The sequence below is a fragment of the Melospiza melodia genome, chromosome 2, assembly GCF_035770615.1.
Source record: "Melospiza melodia melodia isolate bMelMel2 chromosome 2, bMelMel2.pri, whole genome shotgun sequence".
NCBI lineage: Eukaryota > Metazoa > Chordata > Aves > Passeriformes > Passerellidae > Melospiza > Melospiza melodia.
This window is the reverse complement of record NC_086195.1, coordinates 126,417,295-126,437,415: the sequence shown is the minus strand read 5'-3', so window position 1 is coordinate 126,437,415 and position 20,121 is coordinate 126,417,295. Positions and strand designations below refer to the sequence as shown.

The following is a 20,121-nucleotide window of genomic DNA, read 5'->3' as shown; positions in this document are numbered from 1 at the left end:
AAAAAGGAAAACTCTTAGTGAAGTTCTAAGCAAGGAACTATCTTTTCTCCTTTCTCCCCGCCACTCTCCTTTACAGGGAGGCCTTGAAAGTGAGGGTTTTGATTTCTGTTACTTTAAATGCCATTTAAGAGAGCTACCAATTTTTTAATAACTTAAGACAGAGATATTGTTAATATGAAACTTGAGGAATACACAATATATCTTTAGCAAACAGACACACACAGACTTTTAGAATAAGACTGTCTGCAGTTTTAGATCTCAGCAGAAGGCTGCCCAACCTCAGCTAAAGTCCAAGCTACAGAGTACTTTAAAATGAAAGCAAGCACTAAAATGATTTATTTTAAATATGCATGTTCCTAGATATGCTACTCCATAGTTCTATGACACTAACACTCGCACCTGAATTTACCAGGGACATAGAACCTTATGATGGACATTAGGCTGAGTCAAAGCAACTTCTACAAATTCCCTCACAAAATTTATCAGTCTATGATCTGCAACACTGAGCAATGCTGAATATAAAGCAAACTTGAGTCATATCAAGATTCAACACAGACTCCATCTCTTATGAAGCAACATAATTTACTAAAGCTCTACATTTTTATATAAAAGGAGACATTCTATATTATTATGTAGAGCACACTTCTATTATCTTCTGCTTTAATCTCAAGAACAAACAACAAGTAGAGATACTGCATCTGCTGCAAGTAACTAATACAGCAACTGATAAACAAGTGGTGAAGAAGGAGCAGCAAGTGCTTCTTCTACTGGCCAGGACAGAATAAATCTAAGTGCTTCAAGAAAAGTGGTTTGCTCAACTGGCAGGCTGCCATAAAAATAAGCACTGACCTCCTTTCCTGTTTGGAGTAATAGATGAAACAAAGTTAAAACAGATTCACCTGCACTTTTTCCCCCCTCCCAACTGCTTTCAAGAAAAATGCTGGAAGAAGAGCCTAATTGATTCAGAAAACATATATCCCTTTAAGCCCTTCCCTATGCTCACAGGAAAAGGAAATGATTGTACACCATTAGTAATAAACCTAACAGCAGATTGAATAATAATTGGTTGTGTGAATTTTAAAAAAGCCATTATACTATTTCACATACACAAGATGCTAGCAGAGGCAAAAAAAAGGTTAGAAGAATCTTAAATGTTTGAGAAGGAAGTAAAATACAAGGAGATAGCTTGCATTAGATTCAGAAGAATAAGCAAACATATAACACAGGCAAGGCATTTTGTTCCAAAGATTAGTCATCATGCTCTGCATCACTTTGCTTGTCAAATGGCAATGCAGTACATGAGCTACAGACACATTACACAAAGTCTGAATTAAGAGCTGTCTGCAAATCAGTGCTCTGCTGTACAAAGCAGTGCAATTAATACACAAACCTACAGGATGCTGAAACCAGGACAACTTACTCAGTAACGAGTCCAAACACTAACAAAGTAAAGGGTGAGTCAAGTATGGAAGAGGGGCGGAAGAGAACCAAGTTCTGTCTAGTCATACTCCCCACAGAATACCTTTTTTGTAATCTTAATCTTAGCATTATCATGTTAAAGGTTTTCCACACACTAACATCTTTAGTGAGAATATTGGCATGCAGTGTTCTTTGATTAACACTGGTGTTAGAGCCATCCAAGTCAGCAAGCACTTAACCTTCAATATTAAAAGACCTGGAGCACTTAAACATTCAAATGCGTGAGAATATTAGATTAGTAAAATCAATACACTGCAAGGCATTTCTGTAAAACAAATTATGAGAAAATTCATCAGTTTTACATATAAAATGATCCCTTTATTTTTATAGAGTCCCTTTCTTCATATGAAGTACCTCTTCACATAACTTGAATCAAATACTAAAAACAGAGCCAGGGTTGAGAGGCATCTCTAGAAGTTGTCTGGTCCAAACCCCCAGTTCAAAGCTGGGTCATCTACAGCAGGTTGCCCATGACTGTGTCCAGTCAGGTTTTGATTTGTCTCTAAGGATGAAGACTCCACAACTTTTCAAGGCAAGCTGTTCAAATATTTAACCATCCTCCCAGAAAAAAATACTGTTCATGACCTGAGCACTCTCCAAAACAACTCCAACATGAGAAGAATGCTTATGAGTGCTTTCAGTTTCTTTACTCTTTACACATTTATTAAACTACCTGTGAACCGAGCTTTCTGTAGAGTTCTGAAAACAAAGCAGCATCTGCTTCCCTTCTTTGTCGCACAACTATTAAAAAAGAAAAAGTAGATTAAAAATTTGAAAGAAGTGTAACAGTCATTTCTTAACATATACTTGAGGTAAATTATAAAATGCAACCAAGAAAGCTTCATGATGCTGGACTGTTTCATTGTATTTACTTAAACACTGTTTTCACCTTATCTGCATTCCAGCCCTAAGAATTCTTGCAATGCAAGTGATCAATACAAGTACCTGCTTTTCTTAACCCAATCAAACTATACATTTTTTGTCCTGGTAAAGCCTAGTCTGCCATTCAGTAGATTTAGGGACCTAAGGGACTGAAGACACAATTGAAAGTAGATAATCATTAAAGAATGTTATAAAAACCACATGCAATTGCTCCAAAACTAGAGTGCAATTGTTTCTATTTTAGGCAATAAAATCAAGGATAAAAGTAGTAATGCCATTTACTGCAAGTCAGGCAGAATTCCAGGGTCACACAACTCTCATGTATTACAAAAATAATAAATCAATGCCAGTTACAGAAGTACCTTCTCAGAGGAGACACATCTTCCAACTAAGATTTCTTAAAAAGCTATGTTGCATCAGAAAGAGTCATGTTCAAAGAAAACCAGGACAAAGACATCTGAAGAAACTTCAGTGATCAGAAAAATAGCTATTAAGTGTTAGAAATGTTAATTAGCATCAAATGTCACTGGTAAGTACACTTTGCCAAGAAAGGCATTACTTGTATGGTACCTCCAAAATAAATGGAAAGTTGGAAGGACATATATCCAGCTGAAGTTTGGGACGAGGATGAGGAAGACAGTCCTCTTCAGAAAACTGGCAACAGGCCCAAGGAATACATGCTGTGTTGTCTACAAAGTAGCCAAAGTATGGCACAAAGTCTATATTGTAGATTTCAGTGTTTTGGAGTTGTAGCTAGAGGAATTCTAAAGGGCTTATTTGTCTGTCAGCAAGCCACGGAAGCTCTGCATTAGCAAACAATACACGTGGACCTTAAACCAGTTATAACCACTGACGTCAGTTATCCTAATTCAATCTCTGAATATTCAAAGTTCAAATATCAAGTTTTCATTTCATTAGTACAATTCAAGTAATTGTTTCTGGACATGCTACTGCGTAGCAGAATCTGCTGAAAGCAGTATTTGGCTTTTCAAGAAGAATTCATCACATTCCCTTTGGATACACACAGTGCAACATGTGACTCAGAGCAGCAGAGAGCACAATGGAATGGAAATGCAACATCCCTTACAAAGTCATGGTCTGATTTTGTTTTTAAGAAGGTGGTGGCAGAAAACTTGTAGAGAAACTGAAGGCAAGCCAGGTAAGTCACAACCCATTCCATCCCAGGATGCTCATTCAGTAAATTTCACACAGGTGCTCATGAAGTTAATTGTGCCAACATGCAATATTCCTGAAGTGCACATCTCAAAAATATCAGTCTTTTACTCTTCTAAGAAGAACTATGAATTCATAATTTCCAAGTACTATTAAGGTGAATGGAGCGCAGTATTAATTGTTCTTTGTCTTCACAGTGGCTAAGATACAAAGCAGCAAGGAAAGTTCAAGTTGAGCATTCAGAAAAATCTGAGCTGTGAATACAAATAGCCACTCAGGAATATTTACTAGGAAATTAATGGCATTTACATCATGAGATTTTCAGGAAGAAAGCATTAATAATAGATTAGATAACTATCTGTGAGGCAGAGCTGTCCCCTTTTCAGAGAAATAACCTTATTAACTTCAAAAAGAACTTTGTGTTTCTAAGAAAGGAACAAGATGCACGTACGTTCTTTCTTGATTTTCTCCGCTACAAGAAATTCATCACGCTCAACAGTGGGAGCAAAATTGCTTCCAATAACTCTCACGGCATACTGAAACTGTTGGGCTGCATCAGCTGAAAGAAAAAGAAAATTCTCTCAGTTAAGTAGAATGCTACAGTTCTATTAAAACTAATTTAAAAAAAAAGCAAGACTGAGATTACATTGCTATGTCTGAAAGCAGCAAAAACATACCCGGCTTAGATCTGATAATGTTGTGCTGCAGTTCTGAGGCCCACTTCTAACCAGAGGGCAGGATAGCACAGTTTATCACAGCATTAATGTGATATTTCAAACACACTCACCTGTACACACTCCACAAATAACTGCATCAAACTTTGTGAGTAAGCCCTTCCTATTCTGAGCTGAAAGAGACACTTAGGTCTACCCAGTTACTCGAGAGCATGTGCACATTAACTGGCTCTGCCCCTCCCATGGACAGAAATGCTGTGGGACCTGGCACACAGACACACAGTTCAGCTCACACACCACAGCAATACACTCATGTTCATCACCTACCCATGGATCTTCACTCAGATATCCACAACAGTGCTTTTACCAGTTTGCATCTTGGTTTGGTTTTGTTTAAAACCGTTTGAATGGCTTCACCATTTGGTTCAAAGCCAGCTCAGATAGACCAGCATCACATCCCCATGAGTAATGTGTATACTAACACAGAGGTCACAAATCAGTGACCTCCTTCCACTGCTTCTTCCTAATGCAGTAATTCTGGTTTTAATCTTATTAAACATCACTGTTTGAGTGCAAGTATCTTGCTTTCTGGGAAAACTAAGAGTCTGGTAACACCAAGATAGGGCCAGGTCAGTGTTAATGCTTCTACAGCATAATCATATTCCTGTTTATCAACCTGAAAATCAAACAATAAGCCTACAGACATGTCAAGTGCCCTCATAAAAGGTCAGACAGATTTTTAATCCTTATCTAGAAACAACTGTAATAACACAAGAAAATATCCAAGCGTGCTTGCCACACTTGAATCTTTTTACTTTGGGAAAGAAACCCATCTAACAATGCTGGATATTGTCTGTTCTGTACATAACAATGATGTGTGCAAATGCATCACAGCCTCCTGTGTTTTATATAGTCAGTTGAGCAATCAGCTCTCAGGGAAAACTGCCAAGTAATGCAGCAAAGGTTCAGCCAAGGATGCTGGTCAGGACAAATATGTACAAAAGGAACAGAAAAATGAAATAAGGTAAAGGACCACTAGAAGATTAGAATATTTTAAGCATTTATCATCTCTTAACTAATTAACTAATATCTGCAATTAGAAAAAAAATCACCTTGGAGATACTAGGAGTCAAATATTGATTAAATGCATTAAAATCTTCAAAAATTTATGGAAAGAGGTTTGAAATTTGAAATCACAATGTGCTAGATTGTGTTTGAATGCTCCACATTCTTCCTGTATGTCCATTTTATACTGTCATGTACTACAAATGTCATCCACCAGTCCAACTCCATCAGAATATAACTAGAACAGCAAGCATTAACCAATTCACACAAAGGAATACCTCACACAACCAGGAAAACAGTCTGCTCAGACAAAATCATTAACATTGAACAGTATTTGACAATACTGGCCTACAGAAGGAACAAGAGTATTGTTGTATTGTCAGAGAAGAAAATGCCACTATTACTGTATGGCCACAAATGTCTATGACAAATGCCTCCTCTACTGTTAGACTAAGCAACCTTTCAACTGCAATAAGGTTTTGAAAATACAAATAGAAAAATTTAATGGTCCAGCTACCAATGAACTAGGTGTGAAGAGTTAAGCATGAGGAAGCATTTCTGTGTAATTCTAAAGTTTAATGCATGTCACAACAGAACCCAAGATTTCAAAAAGTATTCTGCATGGCAAATTAAAGCCAAATACTGGCACTAAGTTATCCCAAACAGCATATGTTCCATTAATTCCTCAACTACGTACTTGGCAGCAGATAGGAAAGGGGCAAGCTTTTCCTGTAATGGGGAACTTTTAAGGAAAATCTGTTACATCCTGTAACCACCTTCTATTTCAACACCAACTACAGCAAGACTAGTTAAAGCACTGAAACTTTGTACAGCCTTTTCCATACTGCCCTAACAAGGCATCTGAGAAAGATCTCTAATTGAAAGACTATAATTCCATCCAAAAAATCCTGGTTTTTAACCTGTTGCACTACTGAAAACATGGAAAATTATCTGTTCTTCATACATTGCTGATTTGCATCAGCAATTCAACAGCTTTGTAGCAAGACTGGTTTTTTATTTTATTTAATTCAGATTTTCATGTTTTATTCATATCAAGCCCAGCTTCCTTTTTACAAACTAAATTCCCTGCTGTGGGTGTTTCTTCAGCAGATTATTTCTCATAAATTCATAAAATAACTTCAGTACCTAAAATGATTAAACATAACTAAATGCAGATGTGTCAGTATAATAAAATTTCACACAGCTTATAACTAACAGGCACATCTAATTGCTTCCCTCCTCAAAGAATCATCATTATGACAGCAGACACACTTTAAATATACAGCCATCTATCTATTTGAACATCCTTCATCAGAAAATGATTACAGCATGACTCTGTTACATAACAGCAAGCTCAATGTATCTGATGCAGCTGTCTGAAGGCTAAAGGGGTAGAACAACATTGATCACTGATTTCCAGAGGTCTGATCAGAGCAGACAGAGTCAGCCACTTCTCCTCAGACTAGATCCCTTAAGGAATACACACAAAATTAATGACTCTGATAAGCAGCAGTTCTCACAGCTGAACAGAGAACTGTCACTTGTGAATCACAAGAAAAAATATGAAAATTTTAAAACTGTCTCCTTTGAACAAAAGCAACCCATCAATCCTACAAAGATCTATATTCCACACAGCCATTCAAACTTTCCTACAATGCAGTATTAGAATTGAATTACTTCAAAAGCCAGGTAACAGCACTTTAAAGCTGAAGAAAATACAAGTGTAGCGCATGAAAAAAAATACACAGAAGCAATGCACAGAAAGAGTCTGGTTGTAAAGAAAGCAGGGAGAAATTGGACTAAAGATAAAATTTAAAGATAAAATTTGTTCACAAGACAAAGAGATAATTAGCCAATTATTACTTGCAAGAAGGCAGCATTTCAGAGGACGTGCTGAAATTCAGCAAGATTTTGCTATAAAGAAGCTTCTAGCATTACCTATAATTCTAGGGAAGTGAATTGAAATTCACTTTATACTCTTACATATTTCTTTAAATAAGGTTGGTTATTGGTCAATTAAGTTTCCAAAAGTGGGCAGGGAGAAATCCTGAAAAATCTAAGTAGTAATTGAAACTGTTTTTCCAAATCATTGTGAGAAACTGTTTCCTGAAAAGAAGACACTTGGTTATTTAAATACATCTAGAAACAATTTCTAAACTATAGGATCATGCTAAACAAAGTTTAGCTAAACCATTTTCTTTCTTTCTTGAATGACTTCAAAGATTAGCAAACTCTCCAGTCAGCTGTCCATGATCACAGACAACCATTTTCCTTAAACACAAACACAAAATTATTGTGAAACAATTACACTCTAAACTGCATTCAGTGCTGTAGGAATGGCGCCGGCAAGGGAAAAATTATTGCTGCAAACTACTTCAGATACAGATGCTGCCAAAAAACACATATGAAAGAAAAAAAAAAAACTCCAAACAACAAATTTCTTTCCTCTAACAGTGTTTGTTGCAAAATTAAGCCAGGAAGAAAAGCTGTAAAACTTCTCACCTTCTCAGACATACCATGAGTACATAGGATGTTTGCCAAGACAGCACTGCTGCTCTATCTCCTCTGTTTTACTCATATCAGATGTTCTACATTACTACGAAGTATTACCTGGGGGGAAGGGCAATTGCATTAACACTGCATATAATGATAAATTAGAAGACTAATCTGAAATGTCATTAGCACTACTATTTTGTTCTTCAGGAGAATCTACATGCATTGTGAGCAAAACTGCTTGTTCCTGTAGAAAACACTGGGTTTGAAATGTGCAGTTCTAGGCCCAGCCTGATTATGACATGCAAGGTGCTGCACTGGCTTGAGGCAACCCCAGGCACAACTGCAGACAGGCAGAACACATTGAGAAGGACTTGGGAGTTCTCATGGATGAAAAGCTGGACATGAGGCAGCAACATGAGGTGTGCTTGCAGCCCAGAAGGCCCGATACCCATCTTGGCTTGCATCAGAAGAAAGGTGGCCAGGAGGTCAAGGGAGGTGATTCTCTCCTTTACTGTGGCCTCACGAGACCCCACCTGCAGTGCTGCATCCAGCTCTGGGGTGCCCAGCACAAAAAGACTTGGACCTGTTAAGAGCAGCTCCTCTGGAGGCCACAAAGATGCTCAAAGGGCTGCAGCACTTCTCGTGTGAAGCCAGGCTGAGAGAGCTGGGGTTGTTCAGCCTGGAGAAGAGAAAGCTCTGTGCAGAGACATTACTGTGGCCTTCCAGTACTTAAAGGGGGTTATAAAAGAGAGGGAGAGCAAATTCTTACATAGGCAGATAGTAATAGGACAAGGAGGAGAAACAACTGTAAAATAAAAAAGGAGACATTTAAACACCATGCTAGGTAGAAATTCTTTACAGTGAGGATGGTGAGACACTACAGCAGATGGCAAGAGAAGTTGTGGATGTCCTGTCCTGGAAGTGCTCAAGGCCATGTTGGATGGGTTTTGAGCAACCTGATATAGTAGAAGGTGACCCATCCAATAGCAGCAGGGTTTGAACTAGATAGCCTTTAGGATACCTTCCAAATGAAGCCTTTCTATGACTCTATGAAGTATTAATGAAAAAAAATTAATTTTACTTCAGTCTTCTGATTTAGTCAATTATCTTAAACTTCTCTTCTGTTGATGAAAAATTTTAGTTGAAGTATTTTAAGATTATTGTTAATATTTTGATGCACAGCATAGGAAACAAATATTTTTAAATTCTGTTAATATGGCTGGCTCTTGTTGCCTTACTAGTAAACAGTACTGTCCCACTGGACTATCAACAACTCTGTCATAATCATTTCAGAACTTTTCCTCACTGGGAATTTTTGCCACTTTTGCCAACTCCCACCTGCTCTGTTATTAGCATAGGTAAAACTCCCTCCATATCACACTTTGAATGAACTCTATGCTTTTCCCTAGGCTTTAATTTTAACATCTATTCCAATAATTCAAAGTTTTAAACACCAAAATCAAACAGCACTAACAAAACTGCCCCTGACACTCTGGAGATGAAATTGAGGCCACAGTATGGACTTCAGGTAGCAAACTGCTCCCCAAAGACTGAAATGCTACTTTACTTTCTAGAGCATGCACACCTCCAACAGTACTTTGGCACACAAAAATCTTCTTAGCTTTCAAACTCAAATAGATTTAGCTTGAATATTTACAGCAATTCCATTTGTTTCCATTGGAGGCACTATGAGTTCTTAGAGTTTTAAGATTACCAGGTTTGTGAAAGACAGCTAAGAACAAGAAATTCTTTGTCAGGACTAAAACCACTGTCCAAAGACAGGTGTGTGACCCTGTATAACTGCTGGAGCATACAAACACAGGGGAGGAAAAGAAAATTATAGAAACTACTGCACAGGTAAGCAAGCTCCCTGCAAGATCAGGTGTAAGTATAAAAATGAGTGGATAGCCTGGCAGAACACAGAAGGTAATATAAAGCCAGTGCAGTAATTCTTAGACACTATAAGAACATGTGAAGAGAGAGGTCAGCAGCAGCTCCACCTGCAGGGGCAGAGACCCCAAACTAATCCCAGTATGACTGCAGAACCACAGCACCACACAAAGCTTTACACCCCCGTGAGGTCTGGCTAGAGCACAGCAACAGAAAGCTTTCCAACACTAGTTTTAGGGAAAAAAAAGTTCAGGTAGATAATTTAAAAAAACCCAAAACAGACAGACACCTAAACAGTTCTTCCACACAACTCAGTAGACATTGTAATGAATTTCTCAGACGCAGAGCTGTTTGCAAAAAAGTAAATCCCAGTAACTAGGCCTATGCAGCTGAGTGGTTCTGGAAACAAAGCAAGCCCTCCACTTAGGGGATGATCCCAAAAGGGAGAAGAAAGAGAAGATGGCTCCACCACTGAGAGCCTAAAGTCATAGTCCATCAAACCACAAATTCACTTCAACATTAATCTTTAACTAGCAGACCAGGTGGAAGCCTTCTAAGGCCATCACAGGCAGAAACAAAAAATTCCTTGATGAGAGTTTATGGAAGACTTCAGGCAGGGGATTGCACAATGTAGACTTGGAAGGAGAGTAAGCCCACCTCAGCCTTAAGTGAACAATTACCACACAAACATTATATAAACAGAACCCTTCATCTCCTCCTCCAGCTGCAGCTTCCTCACAAACATAACAACACACAAGTGCTGAGAAGGAACAAAGGGAGAACAAAAATTCTCAAGTAGAAACTCAGGGAATGCACAGGCAGGAACAACCATTAAATCATCAAACATCAATTCCTTCATTATTTAACAATTAAATTTCACTCAATTTCATCAGCACCTTGTACTCCACATTCACAGCAGGTTAACTACACAAATGGTCTAAGATGGATGTTTTCAGCTCCTTGTCTTGAATTGTTAGTAGAGATTTCTCTACTAAATTTAAAGATCTTTCAAGTATCTAATGTTTTTGCCGCTGAACTCTGTAGGAGTACTTGAACATCATAAATTACTTTCCAAAGACTAAACTGATAACACTTGCAAAGTTTGCTCCAAAAAAGAGAATGTGCATATACAAAGCAGCCTAACTTGACCATACACAAGGAGCAGAGAAGCTGCACAGTAACCACACACTAATACATTACTTCAAATTTATCCTGTGCTGAAAGGAACAGGAATTACACTGAAAAACAGCAAGACGCTAAACAGCTTGTCCAGTGGGTTCCTTACCGCCTTCAGATACATGCACCTTCCTCAACACAGAGGATACTAGTGCTAACAAAATTACCTCATTGTCTTTTATGTATTCCTTGGACATAGATATCAAGGGGGTTGGGAAAAAAAAACACTACACAGGTTTCATGACTGAGACTTTCACAGAATTTTTGATTTATTAATCTTTATGCATTTGAAGTCTATAGCTGAGCTAACACATGTACTTCAGTTGACTGCTCCAAGGGAAATCCTGTCTCAAAGGCTGAGGTTGCAGTGCTAGCATTCCTCCTAACAAAGGAATAAAGAGCAGGGTAAGAACAGGCTTCCCATCTGTCACGTGCATAAAAACATGGGTGATAAATGTGGCAGACAACCCAGGTTTTTTTTAGCTGTGACTTCAAAGAAGTCCTCAGATAATCCTCAAGTGTGCAGACGAGCAGACTACAGGTTGCACACAGAAACTTACTGTGCTTTTGGCCAAGATTTCCACTTTCATTAGTCAAACACAGAGAGGATTATAGTTACATTATCGGGATTCCAACACACATAAACAGGTTCAACATTTTAAAAACAATAAAAATACCCAGATCTCTTCCATGTTTTTGCACATACTGCTTGTAAATAAAATTATTATTCCAGTCAGGAGATACAGAGAGGTATCGAGGCTATGACTTGAAAAAACAGCTAGATAATAAGTTACTACAAGTGAGCCATCTCACCTCAATACTCATACTTCAGTTGATACTCATGCTCTTTTTAACTTTTCAAAGTATCACAGACCTAGATAACACTAAGAAACAAGCTTAGATTGAGTTTAGATTAGATTCCAAATATAAAAAAAGAGTCATGAAGAAAACAGGACTAGATATTATAAAAATAATGTCCTTGAAAATGTATCCACTATAGCAATATAATTTATTTTCCCATTTTCTTAAAATTTGTTTTTGGAAATAGAACTAATAATTAATACAATAATTTGAGATTTCTGGTAGCAAATGTTTGAAATACTCTTAAACAAGAACATACACCAATTGTATCAGAAAAAAAAAGTTTCCAAAGAATGCTAAAGGCAAGAAAGAGCTTTAAAAATAGAGCTAGAAGACTGCCTTAGAATTGTAGCCTGATGTGAAATACCCTTTAAAATACAGTTAAAACACTTCCTAAAAGAAATATGTGGTAATAGAAGAACACAAGAAGAATTAAACAGTCTAGAAGCTACTGCTGATTTGGTGGAGATAGGAGAAGAGGAGAAATTTGGCATATCCTGATAAAATCTTACAACAGGAATTCTGACACAGAAATACTATAGATTCTGGAAAAAACATACTGCCTTAGAGAAGACTTAAAAATGCAATGGAGAAGGAAAAGATTTTGAAAAACAAAACACAGCAATCAATAGCTTTGATCATTGAATTATTCGGGTTGAAAAATACCCTTAATATCTTAGAGTTACATGGAGTGTTTTCTGTGAAGGAGTCCCTACTCAACAGTTCAGGGAAGACAAAGATTCCCATTTCCTACCAACTTTACCAAGGTTTTCAGATGAACCACAGAATCACAAAATGGTTTGGGCAGGATGGGACCTTCAAAGACCATCTAGTCCACTTCTCCTGACATGGGCAGGGACATCTTTCACTTGATCAGGTTGTTCAAAACCCCATTCAGTCTGGTCTTGAACACTTCCAGGGATGGGATTCCCAACTCCTCTGGGCAACCTGTTCCAGTGCTTCACAACCCCAACTGTAAAAACTTCCTTCTCTGTGTCCACTCTAAACATACTCTGTAATTGTTTAAAGCCATTACCCCTTGTTCTATCACTTTAGCCTTGGTAAAACATGCCTTTCTTATACGCCCTCTCTAAGGACTGAAAGGCCACAGTGAGATCTCTGAGCAGAGCCTTCTCCAGGCTCAACAACCCCAGACCTGCTTTGGAGGAGAGGTGCTCCATTCCTCTCACCATTTCCATGCCCTCCTCTGGACCTGCTCTAACACATCCACATCCTTTCAGAACTGGGGACCCCAGAGCTGCATACAGCACTGCAGACGGGGTCTCACAAAAGCAGAGCAGTGAGGGGAGAATCACTGCTCTCTACCTGCTGTCCTTGCTTCTTTTCAAGGAGTTCAGAATATGCTGCCCTTACAGGGTGCACATTACTGCCTTATGCCCAATTTTTCATCCACTCCCCACATCCTTCCCTGCAGGACTGCACTCAATCCACTCATCCCCCACTCTCTACAGATACTGGGGATTGCCCTGACCCAGGGGAGAACCTTGAGGTTCACACAGATGTGTTCATCAAGCCTGTCATGGTCTCTCTGCATGGCACTCCCTTCCCTCAGCACATCACCCGCACTGCTCAGCTTGGTGTCACCTGCAAGCCTTCCAAAGGCACTCTCAAGCCCACTGTCTATGTTATTAATAAAGATATTGATCACTGTCAATCCCAATACAGACCTCTGAGGGACACCACTTCCTACTGGTCTTCATTTTGACATTGAGACAGTGACTACAACTCTTTGGATGTGGCCATGCTGCCAGTTTCAGTTTCTCATTCACCAAACAGTTCATCCATTAAACCCACAGCTCTCCAACTGAGAGACAAAGATGGGGTGTGACACCACGACATGCTGTCTGCAACACATGGAAACAAAGTCTGAGAAACAGACAATATATATATATACACGCACCTTGTTACACACTTTCTAGATTTCTAAGATAGCAATAATCCACATGTAGGCCATGTTCTAATAATTTTTTACAACAAGTAATGCTCAAAAGTCTTAGTTACTATCCTGGAAATATCTAAAGGCATTTGTCAGAAGAAAGGGGCATGAAGAGAGGAAAGAATAAGGGACTTAACAGCCATTACAAGTAAGGGAGAAAGTCGTCTCTCATACAAGAAAAAAGATGCATTAAGAGCTTCTGCATGAGTTTCCCTAGTGAGCCATGCTGATAAACAGAGCAACTTAAAAAGGAGACTCAGCAGATGCACGCCTTCCTTTCCACCCCTCCGACTACCTACTAAAAACAGTCTTCGCCTTGACTGCGAGGGAGAAACTTACGCAAACAGACAAGAGATTCATTCCCCTGCTGGAGGCTCACAGCAGCACCAAGGCACCGAGGACCTGTAGCGGACCTGGCGCACGTCAATGGCTCCACTCGAGCGGGCACCGGCGGGAGGCGGAGGATCCTCAGCCCGCACACGGAGCCCCCGATCGCCCAAACACCCGGGCACCGCTGTCCCGCTCCCCGAAGAGGAGAGCGCCTTCACGGGCCGGCCAAACGCCCTGGGGGAGCCGGAGGAGGAGGGCAAGGAGCCGTGTCCGGCCGCCTCCCGCCGCAGGGCTCCGGCTCGCAGGGCCGCTGCCGTGCCCGGCCGGCCCCTCGGCACTGCCCGGGCTGCCGCCCCCGGGCCGGGAGGCCGCCGACGCTCCCTGCCGAGGGGCCCGGCACCTCTCCAGCCCTGCCGGGGCAGCCCCTGCGGGCTCCGAGCGCTGCCGGCGGGGGAATGGCGGGGGGACGCCGTTACCTTCGCTCTTGCCCAGGATGCGGCAGCACAGGCTCTGCAGCAAAACGTTGGGCGATTTTTGGTCCGGAGTCGCCATCGCCGCGCTGGAGGCAGGAGGCGGCACGGGGGCCGGGGGCGGGCGGCAGAGCCGGAGCACGGCGGAGGGAAGGAGGGGGCCGAGGACGCGCCGCCCGGTCGGCAGCGCAGGGAGCCGGCGGCACCTCCCGCTCCCGCCTACGGCGCCATTTTCACGGGACCCGCCGAAAGCCGCAGCCGCGGCCGCGCACCCACCCACAATGCCCCGCGCGGCGGTTCCGGGGCAGGCACCGCCCCCGCGGGCAGGCCCGGGGCGGGAGCGGCACCGGCACCGGCACCTCCGTGCTCGGGAACGGCTCCCAGCCAGCCCCAGGGTCTCTCAAATCATGTTCCATCAACGCACGCATTCACTGCAACACAGCTCTTCTACCGAGTGCAGGAGGTGGAGGCCTCCGCACGCCATGGCGGGCAGGAGCGAAAAAGCCCTTGATGGAGTGCTGACAGAGGGCTTCAGACGTGGGGCTGCACAATGCAAACACGGATGCCGAGTAATTCTCTTGCCAAAGCAGGTTCATTCACCCGGTGTGCTAGAGGCCAGTACATACACAGAGTCGAGGTATTTTTGATTTATTTACGGCTGAAAGGGGAGCTGGGTGGCAAATTCACAAAGCCAGCATCCCAACTATCAAAACTCTTTACTATTTATACATTTTAGTAAGCAAAGGAATTAGTGTTTATTGGCTACAAGTTACATAGTTCTCTTCTTCATTAATATTCTACCTTCTATTAATGATTCCATTGCTTCTCATGCTTAGTCCACATTCTCAGTCTTTCTCTTGAGTCAGTGGCCGTGAGTTGGGTCACAATCTCATCCTGCCAGAATTACCTTTTAACCCAGTCAGAGCTGATTTCAGCACAGCTCCTGAGTTATCTTTGTTATTTACTTCTTGGAAGTTCTGCTAGATGTCCTTGTGACATCCAAATTCTGCATTCTTTGTGCCCACCATCAGTGGTACATCCTTCATCCCAAGTTTTGTTAACCTCCCCCTGGTCTGAGATCATTGAAACTTATCAAGCCCTAAACCTTAACAAAGCAATTCTTCCAACAACTAATTTGTCTTTCTGACGCCTGGACATCACTAACAGCCTTTTAGTTGCTCTATGTTTCACAGATTAAATCTCCTTGTTGTTTAGGCTTAAAAGTATACAAATATCGAACATCAGAGGACATACTTTCTTCAGAAACATTTACATATTCCACAGTTTGCAACAATCCCACATTAGCTGTAAATGCTACGTACAGACATCCTCACAAGTGCTGAAAAGGAGCACAGCCAAGGAGAGCAAAAATTCTGAAGTACAAACTGAGGGAATGTACAAACTGAGGCAGGAGCAACCATTAGATTGTTGAAACTCAAGTTTTTTTTGTTATTTACCCATTAAATTTTGCCCAATTACATCACTACCTTATATTTTACATTCAAAGCGGGCTAACTACACAAATGGTTTGAGATGCAGATTCTCACCTTGTTAGGAATTTTTACTAGAAAGTTCCTAACTAAATTTGAAGATCTCACAGGTATCTAAGGCTTTTGCCTCCAAACTCCATAGGAGTAATTGAACACAGTGAATTACTCATGGGCAGGTCAGGTTCACTTACTGCCCCCAGAGAAGAGCAGGCCCTGGGGTGGCTGCACTTCTGTGATTTCCTGCCTTGGGGATCAAGGCTCGTTTGTGGCTTTTCCACACAAAGTGATGATGAAGCAGGGTGGGTCTGGAAAAATGTGTTAGGGTGCTGCACCCATGTGAGCATGACCTGCTGTGCCGTGCAGCTGGCTGTCCTCAGTCCCTGCAGAGGGCCTGGGCCCTGGCTGTGGGGCAGTGTGGGGACCAGGGACAGCACAGTCACAGCTGGTCTTTGCTGCTGCCTGGGACCTGCTCTGTCACCATGATACTTTCTGAAAAATCCCTTTGTTAGCGTTCAAAAACACATAATCACGGAGCGATTATATGCGGTGCTTTTTATTAAGAGCTCTGGGAATTGGCGTATCATACATCCGAAATGATCATCTTTTATACTCTATTGTTACATAACTTTCATGTTAATTATTAAACTTATATTGTTCTATTGTATACATAAATTTAGCCCCTCTCTGAATTTCCAACATAGTTTCTCACTATTCTTCTTATGGTTATATAATAATTACATTTAATTACTAAACAATCATCACATCTAACAATTATATAATTTATCATACTGCTTACGCAGGTGCAGTTGATCTGGGAAAGCACAAAGCCTAACATTTTAGATTCTATCTTTAACTTTTTCCAGGGTTCCACTATCACCTTTGCCAGGATTTTTCCCCTGAGAAGCCTCAGAAAAGAAATGTAAATTATTATCTGATTGTTCTGGAATGTGGTCTGGAAATTGTTTACCAACATGTGCATCTTTGATTGGTTCCATGTGAATTGTTTTAACTTAATAACCAATCACAGCCAGCTGTGTCGGACTCTCTGAGTCTGGCACAGGTTTTTATTATTCATTCTTGTCTGGCCTTCTGATGTCTCTCTTTCTTGAGTATAGTTTTAGTATATTAATGTAATGTAATGTAATATAATATAATATAATACAATACAATACAATATAATACAATACAATACAATATAATTAATATAATATAATATAATATAATATAATATAATATAATATAATATAATATAATATAATATAATATAATATAATATAATATAATATAATATAATATAATATAATCCTTCTGGAAACTTGGAGTCAGATTCTTATCTCTCACCTTGTCCTGGGGACCCTCACAACACCATAACAATTGGTGACCACACTGCTCCTCAGGCTTGTCACCCCTAGCACAGACTCTGATGTTACCAGGTGTCTGAGTTCCATCTCTTCAGTAAATTCATGCTGTGTCCAGCCCAAAATACATGCTTAGGAAATAGTTATCACCCTTGTGCTGCTGGAGTCCTGCATAACCTGTACGGGGTGATTGGAAATGCTGTAGCAGCAGCAGCCAGGTGGGCTGGTGCACTGCTGGCCATGGACAAATTCATTCCTGCTGTGCAGCACATGGTTTTCTGCAGCCCCAGTTGGCTTCATTGTCTCCACAGCCACAATTTTGTTTGTATGCTTTCTACAGGCACGTACACATGGCCTTTCATTATGGGAACATTACAGATGTAAACATCAGCTCATTGCTAGCATTACTGCTAGAAACAAATCACAGTGGCAAGCCAAGAACTGAAACACATTGAGGATGTATGGCAAGTCATTGCTTGGAATATTCTAGTAGAAACCTTCATAGTCTCATCACTCACACTATAACTCTTCAGTTCTTCCTGATACATTCTTTAGATTCTTTTACTTTTTTTTTTTTTTTGAGAAGTAAAATAGGACCCCAAACTAATAACTTTATCCCATGTAAATATGGGTTGTAAGCTCAATTTTCAATAGTTCTGAAATAAAGACTTCAAAGATGTTGTGAGCTTTATTTTTTTTGTACTGAACAGCAGAAGAGTCTCTGTTCCATTTTTCTGCCCAAAGCAAACACAGTTGTGCTACAAAGGGCTGGTGACTCACCACTGCTGCTAGTCACTTCAGATTTAGATTCCACCGTGGAAGGTGTTAATCTAGCAAGCAGCAAATATGGTTCTCACATGAGGCAAAAAAATAACTTTGGCAATTATATCTGGAAGTGGTATTCCTTTATAAAACCTTAACATTCCAAGGGAATCCAGTCATTCACAAATATCCTGTTACTGCTTTTAAGTGGATATTACTTACTGGTCACACTAGTTCATTTTAACTGAGGCAATTGTGCCACTGGTCTGAAATCAGAACATATTACAGAGCAGCACAGTGAGAATGTGCCATTGAAATGGGTGCACTCAGGCCTCCAGCAAGCAGCAGTACAAACACAAACCTAAGCTTTTCAACTTCAGCACAACCACATGCTGTGTTGTGCTTCTGAAGTAGTGTGACATTACTGACAATGTATTCTCTCATTTCTAGTCTCTTTTGCCTAAGGAAATGAGGCTTAATGCAGTTATTCTGTATGTCAGTGCCTCCTCATAGCTCCTGGATCTCATCATCAAGTTTAAACAAATTCAGCAGAGGCATAGAGTTCTTAAGGATATTAGTAAAACTTAATGGCATTCAGCAGCTGGGAGTACTAAGGCCTAAGTCGGTCCCCCCTTGAAAAGAAAGGTAAGAGCTTACTTCTCTCTGCTGTGTTTGCCCTTGGCAAAGCAGCTGATTGGTGTGCACACACCTGGGCAGGCAGACACATCCTAGCTCTGAGCCACCTACAGTGCCAGCTCTGCTTGCCCAGCCTGATGGATGGATGGTTTAAGAACTGAAGGGACAGAGAACTCTGGAAATAATGTGGAAAGTAGTCAGAAAGAGACAAGAGGGATGGAAAATGGAGAGAAACTAAGCTTCATTAGTGTCACTCCTCACAGACCTCCTTGCTTTTTTTGTAATGGAAAGAATGAATCCTAAAATCCTGTTTAGAAATGCTAATTCTGACAAAGCAGGTTGCTAGCACATGCAGCTTATTGTGGTTTTACCAACTCTGGTACAAGTATGATTGCTTAAATCAGCTTAAAAAATCTCATTACCAATGAGAAAGAAAAAATATAAACTATTTTCTTACTATATAGCTATAAGCTTGGTGCACCTTGCTGCTTGGTCTCTCAGCATTGTTAAAAAAAACGTTATTGCTGCTCAGATTTCTCACAGTACAGAATGTTCATCAGTTAGCAGAGTTAGATGTGTGCTTTTAAAATTATGATACTGTCTTACAAGAAAATCAGCTCATCCTTAGAAGGTTAAGGGGACTTGTGTTTCAGATCTGCTACTTAAAGATCATATTTCTGATAGTAAATAGCTTTATAATGAAAGAACATGTAATGAGATCCAGCAGGAGGTGGAAGCTGAAGCTTGCCAAAGTAAGGCTAGAAACAAATGACAGTTTTAATTCAATAAGGATATTCACTCACTAGAGATAGATGTTTAAAAGCATGGCACTTTATTCATATCTGAAACATTTTAAATCACCCTTCTAATCCAGGCTTAGTGACCAGATATGAACTGACATGGGAGGTACTGAGTTGCAGTTCCATTCTGCGCAAGATCAGTCTGTAGGGTATCATTGTCCCTTTTAATCTTAAATCATCTAAATCTAATCAATAGTACTAAGCAAAAAAATCTTATCCTTACAAAAAACCTAAAGGTTAATTGTGCTGGTTTTGTGTACTCTTCTTTGGTTATGCCTACAGGGCGCAATACCTTAGACACCTCTTGCTGTTCATGGGGCACACCAAAAGCAGTAGGGAATAATTTTTTACACCTCCAGCATTTCAATGTGCTGGACAGACTTTTTTATGTGTCATGTAGCCAATGTTAAGAATTAGAGTGGCTGGAAATAGGGATGGATACTGTGTGTGCCTTAGTTAGCATATGGCAGCCCTGGAAGTACAGCAGCTGGGCCTCTCCTGGCTCCAGCACCGCGTGGCTTCTGCCCCTAAGCATGTATTTTCCACACAGGCAATCTCATAATGGCCTAGAGCCCTGCTATGCTGAGTCTGCAGCATCAAAAGGGTATTAAACAGATCTCAT

The 20,121-nt window shown here is 40.5% G+C and overlaps 1 protein-coding gene across 1 annotated transcript in view; it reads right to left on the bottom strand.

Moving 5' to 3' along the window:
• The window catches only part of TUBGCP3 (tubulin gamma complex component 3), a 48,493-nt gene extending 33,851 nt beyond the window's left edge, over window positions 1–14,642 (bottom strand). Inside the window, exons 1-3 of the mRNA XM_063149946.1 lie at window positions 14,460–14,642; window positions 3,986–4,093; window positions 2,153–2,220 (exon numbers count right to left, since the gene is read on the bottom strand). Coding sequence (XP_063006016.1) covers window positions 2,153–2,220; window positions 3,986–4,093; window positions 14,460–14,535 — 252 coding nt within the window. The 5' untranslated portion in view covers window positions 14,536–14,642. The remainder of the gene's footprint in view (window positions 1–2,152; window positions 2,221–3,985; window positions 4,094–14,459) is intronic.
• Between the last annotated feature and the right edge of the window lie 5,479 nt (window positions 14,643–20,121).